We start from the raw sequence: 20,295 nt of genomic DNA, 5'->3' as shown, positions 1-20,295 counted from the left end.
AAATATGCCTTTATTTTTGACATGGGTGAATTTTAAAGTGTGAAGACCCTCTGACATTGAATTTGACCTTGTGGAACGCGTGAGCATGAGATCAACGTTCATGCAAAAATTAGCCCAACATGTTTTCTACACAAAATCAGAAATTGGAGGTATAATTTCTTTTATAAGCCTGTAAAATCATGTCAAATATCGACACATGATGCTGAAAATCAATGTTTTAGCACTTAAAGCAGGATTATGTTCTAAGATAAGTTCTTAGGAGACATAGTAACCTGCTGTAGACTTCCTAAAGATAGCCAACTATAATTCAAACAGCAAACCATCCTCTTTTCAAACTATTTTCATCATCAATGACCCGGTCTTTGCACATCTTTGAAACTTTCAGGATGTCACTTTTGCTGATGTAGTAGCTTCTTGATGAAGATGAAGTAAGTGACGGTGCTCCAAGAGAGCAAAGAATGTCAGACTCTTGAATCCAACATTTATCCTTTGAAGATGGCCAAGAACATTATCCTGCTTTAAGTGCAAAAGCACTGATTTTCAGCATCATGTGCGGGCGGATATTTGACATGATTTAAAAGGCTTATAAAAGATATTATATCTTCAATTTATTTGATATTGTGTAGAAAACATGTTGGGCTAATTTTTGCACAACTTTAATCTCAATGTCACGAACAAGGTCAAATTCAAAGTCAATGGGTCTTCACCCTTCAAAAGTCTTCCATGTCAAATTCCATCCTTGTGGAATTCCCATTCCAGAAATACTTATTTCAGCAATTTTGACCAATTGTTTACTGAGTAATGGTCATTTAAATAATGGCGGTCACGCCCATTTTGGCCAAAATCCCCCAAAATTGAGATGGCCGTATCTCAGGAACCGTCAGTCGGATCAAGCTAAAATTTGGAATATCAATTTTTTCTGCCCAAATAAGTATATAAACCAAATTTCAGCTAAATCGATAAGGGTATGGTTTAACTCGTTGGGTGATTTGACATGGCCCACATAACATTATGATGTTAATTTTACGTAAAATTTACGTAATAATAGTTGGTCAGTTTACCATCATTTTGCTCATCTTTTTAACGACAATTTAACGTCAAGAAATGATGTAAATCTAACGTAAAGTTTACAGAAAATTTTTCCTCAACAGCTAAGTTATCCAATCAGTCCATAAGAGTTGTGGCATCTCTAATGTTTTGTATACAAGGGGAGTTGAAATGAACTAAAATGGGGTTTAACATCCATGCCAATGTGTACATAGGACCTCGTTTTTTTGTCCCATCCAAATGACAATATTTTGTCCCTTGCTAAGCCCTCGATCCTCCATCACTGACAAGGAGGAAAACGCTGATAAACTTTCTCTGAGGTAAATGTCGAAAATCGTCGAAAATCAGTAGGTATTTTTGTTAGATGGAACATAAACAAATAACATTGAAGCCACAATTTATAAGCATTATATATTTATTTAAAAAAAACACTTAATTTCATTAGGATAAAATATTGTTGCATACATGATTCATAAGCTTTATTTATTTATCTAAAAAACATAAATTTCATTAGAATAACATATTCTTACCTACATGATCAATCAAATTGTGTATTTATTTAACATACTGATTTTAATTAAAACATATAAACAGATACTATATTTTTGTTCAACTTTTTTTAAACCAATTTGGTTTCATTTTCAAATAATTTTCACAGCCTAAACAATAGATTATAGAATACAATGGCTAAATAAATGAAATGTTCTACTGCAACTGGGCTAATGACAATGGTAGCAAAACAAAAGATTTCGGATTAAATTATGTGGTGTCAAATATGCTTTACAGTCCATTAAAATGTATATATGAAGTTACTGGTTATTCCTTTTAACATATTTTTTACAACGTGGTAATGTTCATTAAAATGATCAATTATAATACATGTATATTTTATATTGGTTATAAAATGTTGATATCGTCAATTTTAATCATGTTTGGTATGACTATCTTTCCTTCAAATCATGACATCCATGCCATACAAAAACATAAAATACCATTTCCCTTAGCAAAAAAATTGTGCTCTATCCTTAGTTACTATGAAGGATGGGCAGGTTTATATCAAAATTTTGTCTGCAATCTTTTTTGATTAACCCTGACAAATGAATAAAAATCAGAAATGAATATTTCCGGTGACTTGAAAAGATTTCAAAATCTCTAATGTCTCTTTTGCATTGAAAGTCCTGCCAAGCAAGATATTTAAAAACATTAAATAATAGTATCAAAACAAAAGATAGGTTGCCAACAGCCGAAACATACATGTACTTCCCCCCACAGCAGCCAAGTTGACTGTGCAGTCCATAATGGTTGTTTTATATACAAGGGGAGCATTTAAAAGACTAAAAACTGATCAAAAGTAACAAGCCATTAAGAATTATCAGATACAATTGACTCAATAAGAAACCTTATGAAACAGCGCACACATGCTAACCATTCGGCCATCCACCCCCCCCCCGAATCCATATAAAGAGAGGAATTCAAATCCATTTGAATAACATAAACAAAATTTGATGGGATCCAAGTCTGCTTTTATATGTGTGTTATATTGAAAGCCTTAGAATAATACACTAAAGCAAAACAAAAAAATATACCTATACATGTATTATGATGAATGAACTTTCATGTGAAGTTTCAGTTTACGTTTTGCATTAAAGGCCTTATCACAAAATTCACATTCAAATGGGTTTTCTTTAGAATGGGTTACTATATGTTGGTTTAAATTACTTTTATCAGAAAATGTTTTACTACAAACATCACATTGAAATGGTTTCATTCCAGTATGAACGAGCTTATGTTTGGCAAGATTACCTCGAGCAATAAATGATTTACTACAAAGATGGCATTTATATGGCCTTTCACCTGTATGAGTTCTAAAGTGTGTCTTTAGGTTATCATTTTGTTTAAATCTCATGTCACAAACATCACATTTGTAAGGTTTAAGGTCATGCTTTCTGATTTGATGATTCTGTAGAAAATTACTCTGGACAAATGACTCGTCACAAAATTCGCATTTAAAAGGTTTTGGCTTGGAATGGCTTTTCATGTGTTTTTGCAAACACACAGGAAGAATAAAAGTTTTACTACAAAGTTCACATTTATATGGCTTTGCTCCGGTATGAGTTACAATGTGTCTATTAAGATCACTCATCTTACGAAATGATTGCTCACATACATTACATTTTAGGGACGGTTCTCCGTGATTCTCCTTTACGTGTTTTGATAAACTGCTTGGTTGAGAGAATGACTTGTTACAAACCTCGCACTGGAAAGGATTATCTTTAGAATGTAACATCATGTGGATTTTAAAAGCATATTTATCACAAAATTCTTTATCACAAACATCACATACGTAAGGTTTGTATTCTGAATGGGTGTAGCCATGAATTTTTAAATAGCCTTCTCTTGCAAATGATTTATCACACACATGGCATTTATATGGTCTATGTCCAGTGTGGGCAATCAAATGTGCCTTCAGCTGGCTGGGATTACCATATAACTTACCACATATTTTACACTTGAGGTGTTTTTCCTTAGTATGATTTTTGGCATGCTGATTACGAGTTTTTTCGCAAGTAAATGCTTTACCACAAACATCACAATTAACAGGTTTTTCACCTGTATGTGTCAAAGCATGATATTTGAGTTGAGTTCTTCTAGAATAGGATTTACCACAAATATCACATTTGTAATTCTTCTCACCTGTATGGGTTCCCAAATGAACTTTAAGTTTGTTTTTAAAATAAAATGACTTGCCACAAATGTCACAAGTAAAATTCTTTTCTTCCTTGTGAATGACCATATGTATAGCTAGATTGCCCTTTCTTGCAAATGTTTTACTACATTCAGTACAGGTAAATGGTTTTTCACCTGTATGCATTTTCTTATGTGAAACAAGATTACTGTTCACATTAAATGATTTACCACAAACATCACATTCAAAAGGTTTTATTCCTGAATGAATTTTAGAGTGATTGCGTAGTTGTGTGTTGGTACAAAATTGTTTATGACAAACAGCACAAGAAATAACTTTGATCCGAGCTGCACAATGCCTGTCTAGTTGGGTGGATTTATAGAATTTAACATTGCAAATAAAACATCTAAAACAAGTATGGGTATTCATATGCGATTTCAGATTGCTATGTGTTAGAAACAATTTATCACAGACATTGCATTTACAGGATTTTTCTTGGTTATCACTGTGAATCCTCATCATGTGAGTATGCAGGTAGCTCTCTAATCGAAATTTTTTAAAACAAATTTTACATTCTGAAGGTTCTTCTACAGAATGAGTTTTCAAGTGGGCCTGAAGATTATTCTTTCTAAACGATTTCCCACAAAAATCGCACACACAATCTTTATCTTTATGAATTCTCCTGTGTGTCAATAGAGAGGAGGGACTCCTAAAAGATTTACTACAAACATCACATTTATAGGGCTGTTCACCTGTATGAATGCGTAAATGTATTTTTAGACAAGCATTGGTAGCAAATGACTGATCACAAACACTACATTTAAAGGGTTTTGCTTTAGTGCGTAATATAGGAGCAAGATGTCCTTCAATTTCCTCATCTTTATCTTCTTGTATTTCATGACATTTATTAATCAAGAGATTTTTATTTTTCTTAGTTTTATCAATTTCACATGACTGTTTTTCTTTCCCCATATCATTTTCCCCCAATTTCTGATCTTTCTTATCCAATATGTTTTGTATTCTGCTTTTTTTTAAACCATCTACTTCACTGTCCAAATTAGTTTCATTAACTTCACAATCATCACTATTGACATCACTATTATTAGCATTCCTACAAACATCACCACCATTAACCTTGCCATCATCATCACCACCATTAGCAACTACCCTACTATGTATATTAGTTCCATTAACCTTGTCATCATCACCATTGCCATCATCACCATCATCCCCATTACTAACATCCCTACTATGTATATTAGCTCCATTACCCTTACCATCTTCACCATTAACCTCGCCATCATCATCATCACCATTAGTAACATCCCTACTATTTATATTGGCTTCATTAACCTTACCATCATCACCATTGCCATCATTACTATTAACATCCCAACTATTTACATTGTGAGCATCACCAGTAACCTCGGGACCATTAACATCACCATGATCATCACCAGTAACCTCATCAGCATTAATGCCATCATTTATCTCAGCATTAGGACTACCATTAACAGCACCATCATCATCACTACCATTGACCTCTACATCGTCACCACCACCATTGACCACACTATCATCATCACCCCCACTGGCCACACCATCATCACCACCACCACTGACCACACCATCATCACCACCACCATTGACCATACCATCATCACCACCATTGACCTCCCCATCATCACCACCACTGACCTCACTATCACCACCCCCATTTATCTCTACATCTTCACTTCCATGAATCTTCATAATGTGAGCTTGAAGATTTGTCCTTCGTGTAAATATTTTTTTACAAATTTTACATTCAAAGTGTCTCTCTTTAGAATGAGTTTTGATGTGTCTCTGAAGATGATGCTTTCTAAATGACTTCCCACAGATATTACAAGTACTATCTTTTTCCTTATGAATTCTCCTGTGTATCAGTATAGAAGCTGAATTACTAAATGATTTACTACAAACACAACACTGATATGGTTTGTCTCCCGTATGGACACGCACATGTATAACTAGATTAGCCTTGCTAGTAAATGACTTCCCACAAACATGACATTTAAAATGTTTTCCTTCTGAAGGAGCAAGATGAACAACATCATCTGCCTCTTCTTCACATTCGAAATCCCTTTTTAGAGAATTAGTTTTAATTTGTTGATTTACATTACTTTGTGTAGAAAATAATTTATGCATCTTTAGACGACTCTGGCAAGTAAATGACTTGTCACAAATATCACATTCAAAAGTTTTTCCTTGAGTATTTTCATGAGTTTTCAAATGTCTGTTCAGTTCTCCTTGTGTAAGAAATAATGCATCACAGATATCGCATTTACAATTATTTTCTCCACTGCCACTGTGAATCTTCATATGTTCACGAAGCCCACGCTTATGTTTAAATCGTTTTTTGCAAATTTTACACTCAACTGTTTCTCCGCTGTGAACCTTCACATGTTCACGAAGCCCACGCTTATGTTTAAATCGTTTTCTGCAAATTGTACACTCAAAAGTTTTTTCCACAGAATGAGTTTTCATGTGTTCCCGAAGATGATGCTTTCTGAACGATTTCCCACACATATCACATACACAGTCTTTTGCTTTGTGAATTCTGCTGTGTATCAGTTTTGAGGCCAAACTGCTAAATGTTTTACTACAAACATCACATTTATAAGGCCTCTCTCCTGTATGAATACGAAAATGTACATTTAGACAAGCATTTGTAACAAATGACTTTTCACAAATATCACATTTTAAAGGTTTGTCTGTTATATTTATTCTAGGAACAAGACAGCCATTAGCATCTGTTTGCTCTTCCTGATCAGGTAAAAACGTTTTCTTTTTGCTATGAATTGCTAAATGCCTCTTCAGTTTACTTTGTGTAAGAAATGATTTTTCGCAGATATCACATTTGAAAGGTTTTCGTCCAATATGGATCTTCATGTGGGCATTGAGTGAAATATTCCGTTTAAATTTTTTCCTACAAATTTTACATTCAAATGTTTTTTCCCCAGAATGCATTTGCATGTGGCTTTTGAGATAATATCTTTTAAATGATTTCCCACAAAACTCACACACAAGTTCTTTTTTCTCGTGAATTTTTCTGTGTCTAGTTAGATTCTCTGAATCATTAAATGATTTACTGCAAACACAGCATTTATAAGTTTTCCCACCTGCATGAATGCCGAAATGTATATTAAGATTATTCATGCCAGTAAATGACATGTCACAAACATCACATTTAAATTGTTTTCCTCCATTATTAATTCTAGGAGCAAACAGATGATCAACATCATTAGTTTCCTCTTCACATTTAAAACCCATCATTTCAGTATCAATTTTCTCATGCTGGTTTAAGTTACTTTGTGTAGAAAATAATTTATGTATTTCCAGATGACTCTTGAAAGTAAATGACTTCTCACAAATATCACATTCAAAAGTTTTTCCTTTAGTATTATCCTGATTTTTCAGATGGTTGCTCGGTACTCCTTGTGTAGAAAATAATCCACCGTGAGTCTTCATGTGTTTACGGAGATAACTATTTTGATTAAATCGTTTTCTACAAATTTTACACTCAAATGGTTTCTCCAAAGAATGAGTTTTAATGTGGTCCCGAAAATTATTCTTTCTGAACGATTTCCCACAAATATCACATACACAGTCTTTTTCCTTGTGAATTCTGCTGTGTATGAGTATAGAGGCTAAACTGCTAAATGTTTTACTACAAACATCACATTTATAAGGCCTCTCTCCCGTATGAATTCTCAAATGTATTCTTAGACTACCAGAAGTTATAAATGATTTTCCACAAACATCACAATCAAAAGGTCTTTCTTTAGTAATGTTTGTTTTCTTTTCTTCAGTTTGTGTACTATCCCCACCATGGTCATAAACAGCATCACTTGCACCAAAACCATCTGCATCATCAACATCTCTATCACATCCCTTTCCTTGGGTACGCTTATTAAAATGAGTTTTCAAATGTCTGTTCAGTTCTCCTCGTGTAACAAATAATGCATCACAGATATCGCATTTACAATTCTTTTCTCCACCGTGAACCCTCACATTATGTTCTTGAAGCCCACGCTTACGTTTAAATCGTTTTCTACAAATTTTACACTCGACTGTTTCTCCACTGTGAACCTTCACATGTTCACGAAGCACACGCTTTTGTTTAAATCGTTTTCTGCAAATTTTACACTCGACTGTTTCTCCCACAGAATGAGTTTTCATGTGTTCCCGAAGATGATGCTTTCTGAACGATTTCCCACAAATATTACATACAGAGTCTTTTTCCTTGTGAATTCTGCTGTGTATGAGTATAGAGGCTAAACTGCTAAATGTTTTACTACAAACATCACATTTATAAGGCCTCTCTCCCGTATGAATTCTCCAATGTATTCTTAGACTACCAGAAGTTATAAATGATTTTCCACAAACATCACATTCAAAAGGTCTTCCTTTAGTAACATTTGTTTTCTTTTCTTCAGTTTGTTTACTAAGATCAATTTGGGATGATTCTTTGTCTGGTAAATCAGACTCTTTCATCACAGGAACTTGTAATTTATCACTTGTTTCTAATTTCAGACCTTTATTACCGGATATATCTTGTATTCTCCTTGTCTGTAAATCATCTACATCATTCAACTCATTGGTTCCAGCAACATCAGCACCACCATGGTCACCAGTGTTATCCCCCTCATGGTCATAAACAGCATCACTGGCATCAAAACCATCAACATTGGAATTACCGTCAACATCCTCACCATCAACACAAGTTTTCTCTTGTTTAATATCAACATGGCGATGATGTTCTGTGTCAGTGTTTGAGTCAAATTTTTCATCACTAATCTCAGATTCATGTAATGTTTTAACATCAGCAGAATTCCTTTCCTGCAATGAAATAAATATGTTAAAATACGGTATTAGTGTATTTACAACTCATTTTTTCAGATACATGTATAATGTGACATGTGCCAATCTCACATGTAATGTTTTAGGCCCGCCTACCCCACTAAAAGCCATTGACAGAAGGGAAATTCCAAGGTCACGGACATACATGTACATTTTTAAACTTATCATATTTTCTGCAGGAGCAAATTGCAAATTTTCGAGACATTATTAATAAAATAAGAAGCAATGGAGATATACAAGCAAAATTATGTGAACATGTCAAAAAGTTAAGGAATTTTGAAAATTGCAGATTTTAAATCTTGTATACAATGATTAAATTTGGTTGTCATAGCAACCAAATAGGAAAAATTCAATTTTTGACCATTTTCAAGGATGCTTAATATGACCAAAAAGGTGGTCAACACATTTTAAATTAAGAAGCAGTCCTTGAGATTTGACAGCGTGTTCGTAAATTAAAACTAGCGAACACGAATTATCGGTCCAGCAAATTATTCAATTTTATTAACATCGATCTTTGGGCATTCAAAATAGTGGGCAATTTCATCCCCAAAAGCATGGATGAATTCTCCAACACAAAGCCCTGGTCGATATTAGATGTCACCATCACCTCGCTGTTTATTTATTCAGGTGCAAAGTTATCATCCGAGATATGGAATTATCAATTTAATGAGCGATTCCGAGGTGGAGAAACACAAGCGAGGCTGGAAGGGAAACGTGAAATTTAGATCGGTTGTAAAAATACATAATGCTCATTTCTGCATATTTAATTCAGAACTCTGCCAAAACTATTTAAAAACATTGACAGTTATTTTCAAAATTACTTAAAAGAATATAAAACAAAAAAATACTCAAAATACAGTGATGAAATTTAATCCTTTGGTCTCCATTAGAATCTCTAATTAATTCCAAAATTAGTAGCCACTCATAATTAGCGATTTACCGGTACATTCAATATGGTGGTGGATACTATGTAGTTTTAATTATAATCTATCAAAGAGGGGCTTGTTTTTGTTCATTATTTCATTTAAGTGATAGTAAATAAATAATACGCATACGCAAGAAAATATGTTTGTGAACATTTTATTCAATAATTCAGCATTAAATTAAAAATTCCAATTTGGCATAAAGAACCGTATATTATCAAATTAGATATAAATTATTATTATATGAGTTAAAATAATGGTGGTTTGGGTGGATTTAGGTAGATTTGGGTAGATTTTGGTATATCGTGCTACCAATCTTTAGCTAAACAATTATATAATGTCTGCTTCCACAAGCTGATAAAAGCAACCTTCACTTACATCAATACTGCTCAGCACTGCACTGGTCAAACCATTTATTTCTGCCTCTATTTGAGACAAAGATAATACAGATGAATCGATGGAACATTTATGATTTAAACAACTCTGTGATTCAAATGTTTTATCACAAGCATCACAATGGAAAAATCCTTCTTCGTCTCTTTTAACATGTATTTCACAATGTTTCTCCAAGTCTGTGTACAAATTGAATTTGTCATCACAGACATTACACTGGTAGAATGGTTGATCATCAACAGAATCCATTTCCTGAAATACAATATTAAAATGTGGTATAATTATTATTAATTTAATGTCTAATTCATTTACGGTATTAACATACACGTACCAGTAGCCTACATGTACATGTAAAAACATGTAGCTTGGGAACAAAGTTCAAAACAAAGTCCAGAATTAGTTTTAAAATAAATGAATAATGTTGAAGTTTTATTTAATATATTCACATTTTCTGTCCACTGCCTTTCACCCAAGGAGGAATGGTTTTCAATGAATAGTAACAATAAATACAATACAGTGTGTGTGTGTGTGTGTGTGTACTTCAAAAATCACAATGGTATAACAGCTTGCTATTATTACACTTCCCAGTAAAACGACATTGAAAGGTAAATAAAGATGCAGTATATACTTTCATATTAGCATTATTCATATGAAGCGTTCTAAAAATTGCTGAAAGCAGAACCATCAAAATCTAACCCATGATGGCTTTCGTAATCAAGTTTTGGTAAAATGTTTCCAGAAAGATTAGATAGATTATTCATAATAAGTATTTGGAGGGTTTGATACAGAATTTGCAACCTAAATATTATTTTTGTGGGGCGAATTCTTTCCTTGGAGGTATTTTCCCAAACCTATTCTTAGAACATAGTACATAGTTCTTCGTCACTTTGTCAAATTAATTACACAATAGGGGGTAGTTAACCAATAATGAACAGACAAGTTTCTGGCAGACAAGATTGACTCCTTGCATATATGGATTAAGATATCCTTAATTTCAGCAGAACAGGTGGTTTACGACTTACAAGTATGTATACGATACGTGTTGATCTATTGATTATAAAACATACAAATGTTAATTCAGCAGAAATATGTGTAGATGATCTCTGGATGTAAAAAAGTACAACTCATAAATGCCGTAAAAAGACCTTCACAGGCATCGGTAAAAATACAAATATATTTTAAATGTTTCGAGAAAAAATTACACTGCCATCACTCAAAGAACCGTATGATAAAATGCAGATTTAACGTCTCCAAAATTAATTGCTTAGATGTATATAAAATATTAACTGGGATCCATTCGTCACGAATAACCCACATAATTCTGTACATCGCCGCTTATGGCCGTGATGCCTTGGAAGATTTATTTCAAATATTGATTTGACTATTCGGTTACACTGGCATTGCTCGAGTTAGATTATATACAATGTTTGAAATAATTATTTCAAGGCTTCGCTGGGAATTCCAGTGGGATGTACAGAATTATGAATATTTTATTATCTTGTGGGTTACTCGGAACGAAAAGATCTCAGTCATTATTTTATATACATCGAAGTAATTAATTTTATTCAAGATGGAGACGTACATGTAAATTTTCAAATTTTGCAAGACCTTTGTTTTTTTTAAGCGACCTTAAACCTGCATTGTGAGTAAATTTTTCTTTTTTTATGTTTGCGTCTCCGAAACAGTGAAGGAATCAGTACAAACTGCACTGAACTGTTACTGTTAATGTTGTTGACTCAAATTTCACTGGTTTGATTAATTCAATAATTCCATTTCCGCGTCCTTTCGAACTCAACACAATAAACGAATTTTTGGGCTTCCTTGACGACTTTTCGGACGTTATACACGCAGCTCGGACCAAAGACCACTCGTACCAGAAAGGAGACCACTTGGACCAAAACAGAGACCACTTCAAGTTCAGCTCTGAACGTACATGTCCAGTCTCATTACACTCGCCCAATACGTTCAGGAACTGCCCTGTTGAATCCTTGTCGAAAATGTTTGGGCCACCAGTCAATTTTTCTGGGCAAAATTTTACTGCGAAAGTTCAATTTGGAGGATTTGCTTGGTTTAGAACTCTTTCTATGTGTTTTTACAGGGTGGAGTGTAAATTTTATTGACTTATTTTGGAAACTCGACAATAGATAGGCCTATGTCTATTGATAGCTTCCTTTTAATTGTGTGCCTCAAAAATCTTTACTAAAGGCAAGCTACACTATAACATTGGTACCGTTTAATCTAGCGTTAATTTCTACTCTGTGTCCAATTATTCATAAATATTGTTGAATTTCGGCGAATAGTGCTCAATTTGTACTTCAATCTCACTGTTTAATTTTGATTACCAAGCGTCTAATTAACTAGTGTTTAGTTTCTCGACACGTGTTGAATTATAAGGGTCCTGTCTAATTAGCACGACTGTTCAATAATTAGTTGGACCGTTCAATTTCCCGGGCCATGATTAAAATCAGTCAAGGTATCCAATTACGCAACAATTTTGTTGTCAAACATCTAATTTCATGTGCGATGTTCAGATATTACGTTGCATTTAGTTGTTAGTCATGGTTCAGTTTTGCCGCAGAATGTCTATTTTGCTGCACAATGTTGATATACTGTAATAAGTGTTAGTTTTAGTACTGACCTGTTGCGATACGGTGAAATATTATTTTTATACCCCCACATTTTCATGTGGACGTATATTGTCGCCCCTGTCCGTCCGTCCGTCCGTCTGACCACAATTGTTTGTGTACACTCTACAGGTCACAATTTTTTTCCAATTTCAATGTCATGAAACTTTAAATATAGGTTTATCACCCTAAGATCTCGGTTCCTGTCGATATTGGCATTTATCGGATTGAAACTTCATGGATTATGGCCCGTTTGTACGAAAAATCACGTTTTTAGCTTGTGAACCCTATAGAGGTCACAATTTTAATCTGATTTTGTTGAAACTTGAAATGTAAGTTTATAACCCAAAGATCTTGGTTCCTTTCGATATTCGCGCATATCGGATCCTGAATTATGACCCCTGATTGTACGAAAAATCGCATTTTTAGCTTGTGGACCCTATAGAGGTCATAATTTTTATCCAATTTAAAAAAACGTATTATTATATCACTGTTACACCCTAAGGATGGCTGAGTTCAAATTTCGTGAAAATCGACCCAAAACTGACAGACCAAATGAATGCCCTTCGTTCTGAAATAGCGTAAAAAATATGGTACAGTATATCAAGGTTGTAGACCCTATAGAGGTCATAATTTTTATCCGATTTTGTTGAAACTTGAAATGTAAGTTTATAACACAAAGATCTTGGCTCTTTTCGATATTTGTGCATATTGAATTGTAATTTCCTGAATTATAGCCCTTGATTGTAGGAAAAATCGCATTTTTAGCTTGTGGACCCTATAGAGGTCATAATTTTTATCCGATTTAAAAAAACGTTTTAGTATATTCCCGTTACACCCTAAGGACGACTGAGTTTGAATTTTGTGGAAACCGGCCCAAAACTGACAGACAAAATGGCCGCCATTCGTTTTCAAATAGCATCAAAATATGGTATATCAAGGTTGTGGACCCTATAGAGGTCACAATTTTTATCCGATTTTGTTGAAACTTGAAATGTAAGTTTATAACCCAAATATCTTGGTTCATTTTGATATTTGCGCATATCAAATTGTAATTTCTTGAATTATGACCCTTGATTGTAGGAAAAATCACTTTCTTTTTAGCTTGTTCTCTATCCATCTCGCGAAAATGTGGGTGTATCCTGCCTGGCACCCGCTGGTTCATTTCGGCACCAAAAAGTCTGGTGGATGCATACTGTCAATCAAAGTTCCATAATGAGAATTGACACGTAACATCAAAAGAAACCGATTGACAGAACGTAGACGCCCCTTTAACAACAAACTGTTACCTTGCTGTATTTGTGTGGACAATATGACTTTTATTGTTAATTGTCAGTAGTAATAATTACAAATTTTGAAAAGAGATGTCTTGTGATTTTACATGTAGCTTCAGTCCATTCAATAACTTGTATTTATTACTCAAATGGTTTCTCAATTAGCAGAATGTCAAAATAAAGAAAACACAGTTACACTTACAATATGACTAACTAAGAAGTTATTTGTCGCGATTTGGCCGGACCCCCACTCCACCCGTTACATTTAATACCAATTTGTAACTAGTAATTGTGATTACTGTGTTACGGTAAAACTCCTGTTTTTAGGAATGTGGATATGTGGGATTGTTTATTTTTTTTAAAATCAGTACAGACTTGAAAGTTCGCGCATGCAGAGTGTCCTCTGAACAAACTGATGTTTAGTCATCATATTTGCAGTTGAAATATTGTCAAAATAATTCCTTACACCGGTGGTAATTATTTCATTGTATTGTGCACAAACGTCATTCCTTAAATAGCCCCACATCCCTTTAACAACTTGTAAAGCATGTTTTTTTTCTGTTAGGCAATTTTATTCTACACTCTTTTATGTGCTTTATAACTATTGAAGAGGCTCGAATTCATAAGATCTGGTTGTTAGATGAGTTTACTTTTTGTGTTGATGGATAAAACAATCAAAATTAAAGATACATTATGGGAGATTTTTATAGAGAGTTGGCCATTCTTGCTATAACAGTTCAAAAGTAGATGATGAAAGAAGAATATATTGAAAAAGTCAGTCAAATTACATTATTCTGAACATAGTTATCATTGTTGTAATATTTGGCTAGAAATGGTAGGTGATCGTTTGATTGACAGGCGTTAACTCCACCTACATATCTCGATTATCAAGTAAAGTTTTCAATGGCATACGGAAACGCTTTACAGCGGCCTCGCTAAGTACACTCTATCATTTAGCCTCGATCTAACAGACGTATTTTCATCAGGTTACCCCTTATCTGATTTAATCAATTAGTGAAATCCTATTTAAATCCGAGCTGTAGCCGAGCCATCCCTTGGTCTACAGAGTTGATTTTGGTCTTGTTGTTTAAATAAAGATCTAATTTATAATTTCTATAACATCTGAAGCCTAAATTAAGACTTGCAATAATCAGATTTAGCTCTTGCATAATGCATGTTTAATATTTGTGTCTTTAATTATTGGAAACAAACTTTTTTTTAATTAGGATATTAGTGTCTATGGCATGAATACGGTAAGCAGTTTGTATTTGGAATTTACAAGTTGAAAGGGTGTCAGTTAACCCGTTCAGAAGCAAACTCGTACACGGTTAAGGTAATACTTGACTCGTATATAAATTGATTGGAATAAATCAGTTTTACTCATTGGTTGTGTATATTGTTTTATTTACCTATTAATCAACTAGCTTTGTTCGCCATCACGACAGAGATTAGTTCACCGATGTTTTTGTAATAAAGAACAATAGTATTGTTTGTTGATTAGCGTTATGATTTTAGACAAAATGATAAGTTCACCAATGTTTTTGTAATAAAGTAGACCCGTATTGTTTGTTGATTGACTTTATCCCATGATCTAAAAAAATGGCGATGGTTAATATTGGGCCAAAAATAATTCCTTAAAGTGCGCTGGAGTCCCTTTTAGATAAACAAAGTGGCTACGTGCAATTTTATTCTTTGATCTTTTATACATAGGACATTACATAACAAGTTGACAGTTCATCATTGATTTGGGGTTCATGTGGAATAGGCTCTTCGGTGGAAATACAGTTATTCTTTTCTAAAATAAAACGAGTGCCTTGGATTTTTGTGTGGATTTGATAGCGGTTATAACTAACTAATGTTCTCTTACATCGGAGGCTTGTGTTGCGTTCAGTTCATTTTTACGGTAAGTACGAGCTTACGTCCGACTTGAAAGCGCTTTCGAATCCCTTTGCAAGTTCTATTTATGTCTTACATGTATTTCTATTTTTAAGACCAATAACCAAAATACCTTTATAGTTTGCAATTTAAAAGTCTATCTTTGCCGTAATTCAAGAGTAATTCTTAACTATACACTCTTAATACAGTAAATATGCAAAACAATTTGAACACAGCATAAATATCTAAACTGTGTAATACGTGTATAGTCTTATGCATACGTGTCCTTTAAAATGTTCTAGACATGCAGCTTTATATGACTGGTTGAAAATATAACCGCATATATATCGTGCAGAATATGTGAACACGCGTTTTCTCACTATACAACGTGGACTAACGCGTCCGTATTATTAACGAAAATATTCAACATTCATAACATCGTGGCAGTATATCGTTTTGACATCGATTGTTTATGACAAATAAATACCGTTAATTTTGCATGTAAAATTACACCGAGGCCTGTTGTGTCACACGACTATCGTGGCACACGATAGCGACTGCTACATCGAGTTATTTATCGTGGCGTTATCTTGGCAATTTTCAACAAAAAACGACACGATAATCGTGTTTCGTCAAACCTTCGCGACGTTTGTACTGATACCTGCCGTCGGATGAATCCTGAAAAATAATATTTCACCGTATCGCAACAGGTAAGTACGAAAACTAACTCTTATTACAGTATTTCAACATCGTGAGGCAAAATAGACATTCGGCGGCAAAACTGAACGATGACCAACACCTAAACACATCGTAATTTCTGAACATCGCACGTGAAATTAGATGTTTGACAACAAAATTGAACACCTTGCGTAATTGGACATCTTGACTGATTTTAATCACGGCTCAGGAAATTGAACGGCCCAACTAATTATTGAACAGTCGACAGTCGTGCTAATTAGACAGGACGCTTATAATTCAACACGTGTCAAGAAACTAAACACTAGTTAATTAGACGCCTGCTAATCAAAATTAAACAGTGAGATTGAAATTCGATAGAAGTACAAATTGAGCACTATTCGCCGAAATTCAACAATATTTGTGAATAATTGGACACAGAGTAGAAATTAACGCTATTTCTTCTGTTGTGATTTTTGTATGTATTGCTACCATTCATTTGAAAACCATTCCTTCTTCAGTGAAAGACAGTGGACAGAGAATATGAATATATTAGAACCTCCAATTTATTCATTTATTTCAAATCTTTTTCTGGAGTTTGTCTTGAACTTTGTTCCTAAGCTACCAGTACATGTACATTTGTGTATATTAATACTGTAAATGAACTGGACATTAAATTGATAATAATTATATTACAATTATTGTATTTCAGGAAATGGATTCAGTTGATGATCAATCATTTTATCAGTGTAATGTGTGTGATGATAAATTTGATTTGTACACAGACTTGGAAAAACATTGTGAAATACATGTTAAAAGAGACGAAGAAGGATTTTTCCATTGCGATGCTTGTGATAAAACCGTTGAATCACAGAGTTGTTTAAATCACAAATGTTACATCGATTCATCTGTATTATCTTTGTCTCAAATAGAGGCAGAAATAAATGGTTTGACCAGTGCAGTGCTGAGCAGTATTAATGTAAGTGAAAGTCGTTTTTATCAGCTTTTCGAAGCAGGCATTATATAATTGTTTAGCTAAAGATCTCATCCTTTGATCCTTAACAGATTTCTTACTTTGTTCATAAAAGCAAATCATTTTGTTTATTTCTATACTTCGAGTAGATGGGACAGTATTTATTTCCAGTGGTTATGAACAAATAAAGTCTTGTGGCAAAGAAGACTTGAAACATTATTTCACTTGTCTTGTATATCTCCATTGCTTCTTACTTTGTAATATTGATATCGTTGACAAAGCAACAAATAACTGTTATAAATGAAAATATACGACATTAATAGATCAGTCGTCAGTTTATATACAAAATGTGTATTAGTTAGTTAAAATTGTTAGTAATCAGGCAGTGGTCATTAAGTAAGTAAGTGTTTTGTCACCAAGGTGTTAAAACTGTGACTATTAAATGAAAAACCCCACAATTGTCCAGGTTTGTGTATTCAATAGTGATGGGTGTTATAATTATTCACGCTTTTACACCAGTAGTGACATATTTTACACACCTGATAAATAATGACAACTGTAAAATTTCTAACCACTTTCTATACATACTAAACATTAGTTTAAAATACTGACCACATAATTATATGATTTAATGACAAAAATTGTCATTACTAAATGCCTAAGTACATTAGTCAACAATATCAGCTTACCAGTGTTGTTTTATTAATAATGTCTCAAGAATTGGCAATTTGTTCCTGCAGAAAATATAAGTTTAAAAATGTACATGCATGTCAGTTACCATTGAATTTCCCTTCTGTCAATGGCTTTTAGTGGGGTAGGCGGGCCTAAAACATGACAAGTGAGATTGGCACATGTCACAATAACAATATATTTGTACATGTATCTGAAAAAATGAGTTGTAAATACACTAATACTGTCAAAAACACACTTTTATGGAATAACAATTACTATGGTTTATTTCACTGCAACGTTTCAACACGATTTCACAAGTCGTTATCCAATGGAATGCAAGGAGAGTGAACATGAGTACACTGGACATTTAACAATTAAGCCTTTGGGAATTAAATATACATTATGGGAGATTCGATAACGAGTTGGCAGTTCTCATTATAATAGTTAAAAACTAGATAATGTAAAAGCAATTTGCTGAAAGTTTCATTCAAATTGATCAACTATGAACTTAGAACTAAGCGTTTGAAATTTCCGCCTAGCCTCTATCATCATTACTAAAGCCAGTTGATTATGGTCTGGATAGGTTAATTAATGTCTAATTATAATTAATAATTTAGATAACATTTCAGGCCCTAAGAAAGACCTGCAATAGACAGATTTAGCTCTTGCATAATGTATGTTTCAGGCCCAAAGAAAGACCTGCAATAGACAGATTTAGCTCTTGCATAATGTATGTTTCAGTCACTGTTTCTACATCTCATTAAGAAGGTCACACTGTTGTTTGCACGTATATACTTATCCTCAAATTTACTTATCCTCACATTCACTCTCCTTGCATTCCATTGGATAGTTCGCACTGATGTTTGTATATATATATATATTCCTATTTTTCTCATTATTTATCTATTTGTGTATATGCTTGATAACGACTTGTGAAATCTTGTTGAAACATCGCAGTGAAATAAACCATAGTAATTGTGTTATTAATGGTGGCCGTTAGCGGCCATTCAAATGAATCTAAATCGTCGCCTTGTGAAGAAGGCGACAAGTTGACAAAATGAACCCGCCAACACGACAAAATAACCCAACGATCGTCGCCTTCATTTCGTCGACTTGTCGGGTCAATTATGTCGACTTGTCGCCTTCGACTTATTCACAACCCGACAAGTCGACAAAATACAATTATTTCGACTTGTCATGCGGCAACCTGTCGCCTCGGAAGTCAAGCTCGAGCTTGTGCATTTGCTGATTGGATAACTTGCATGCACACAGATTAACTTCCGAGGCGACAAATCGCCGCACGACAAGTCGGAATAATTGTATTTTGTCGGGTTGTGAATAAGTCGACTTGTTGGGTCAATTCTGTCGACTTGTCACCTTGGACTTATTCACAACCCGACAAGTCGACAAATTGACCCGACAATCGTCACCTTCATTTCGTCGACCTGTCAGGTCAATTCTGACGACTTGTCGCCTTCTTCATAAGGCGACGATTTAGATGACATTTGAATGGCCACTAACAGCCACCATAGTTATTCCATAAAAGTGTGCTTTCTGATTATGTTCCAATTACTAAATGCCATTCACAGAATACACTAATACTGTATTTTAACATATTTATTTCATTGCAGGAAAGGAATTCTGCTAATGATAAAACATTACATGAATCTGAGATGAGTGATGAAAAATTTGACTCAAACACTGACACAGAACAGCGTTGCCATGTTCATATGAAAAAAGAGAAAACATGTGTTGATGGTGGGGATGTGGATGGTAATTGCAATGTTGATGGTTTTGATGCCAGTGATGCTGTTTATGACCATGAAGGGGATAACACTGGTGACCATGGTGGTGGTGCTGATGTTGCTGGAATCAATGAGTTGAATGAAGTAGATGATTTACAGACAAGGAGAATACAAGATATATCTGTTAATAAAGATCTGAAATTAGAGACAAATGATAAATTACAAGTTCCTGTGGTGAAAGAGTTTGAATTACCAGACAAAGAATCATCCCAAATTGATCTTAGTAAACAAACTGAAGAAAAGAAAACAAATGTTACTAAAGAAAGACCTTTTGAATGTGATGTTTGTGGAAAATCATTTATAACTTCTGGTAGTCTAAGAATACATTTGAGAATTCATACGGGTGAGAAGCCATATAAATGTGATGTTTGTAGTAAAACATTTAGCAGTGTAGCCTCTATACTCATACACAGCAGAATTCACAAGGAAAAAGACTCTGTATGTAA

At 34.0% G+C, this 20,295-nt stretch overlaps 1 protein-coding gene and 1 long non-coding RNA gene across 2 annotated transcripts; one reads left to right on the top strand and one right to left on the bottom strand.

Annotated features, from left to right (window-relative positions):
* Positions 1–1,594: 1,594 nt before the first annotated feature.
* LOC126816941 (uncharacterized) lies at positions 1,595–10,280 on the bottom strand. Its single transcript, XM_050543733.1, has 2 exons — positions 9,937–10,280; positions 1,595–8,614 (listed from the first exon to the last, which is right to left on the bottom strand). The coding sequence occupies exons 1-2, from the start codon at positions 10,198–10,200 to the stop codon at positions 2,645–2,647; spliced, it is 6,234 nt and encodes a 2,077-aa protein (XP_050399690.1). The 5' UTR covers positions 10,201–10,280; the 3' UTR covers positions 1,595–2,644.
* Positions 10,281–11,528: 1,248 nt separating this feature from the next.
* On the top strand, positions 11,529–20,187 carry LOC126816942 (uncharacterized). Its single transcript, XR_008787762.1, has 3 exons — positions 11,529–11,593; positions 17,112–17,378; positions 19,676–20,187. It is a non-coding gene; the product is annotated as an uncharacterized LOC126816942 (long non-coding RNA).
* The last annotated feature ends 108 nt before the right edge of the window (positions 20,188–20,295 follow it).

The sequence above is a fragment of the Patella vulgata genome, chromosome 3 (genome assembly GCF_932274485.2).
Source record: "Patella vulgata chromosome 3, xgPatVulg1.2, whole genome shotgun sequence".
Lineage (NCBI taxonomy): Eukaryota > Metazoa > Mollusca > Gastropoda > Patellidae > Patella > Patella vulgata.
The sequence above is the reverse complement of the archived record's forward strand: the minus strand, read 5'-3'. Positions and strand labels throughout refer to the sequence as shown.

Coding starts and splice junctions, on each gene's coding strand:
- LOC126816941 (XM_050543733.1), bottom strand. CDS start 10,200: ATGGATTCTGTTGATGATCAACCATTCTACCAGTGTAATGTCTGTGAT. Junction 8,615..9,936: donor CAGTGCTGAGCAGTATTGAT/GTAAGTGAAGGT, acceptor ATTTCATTGCAG/GAAAGGAATTCTGCTGATGT.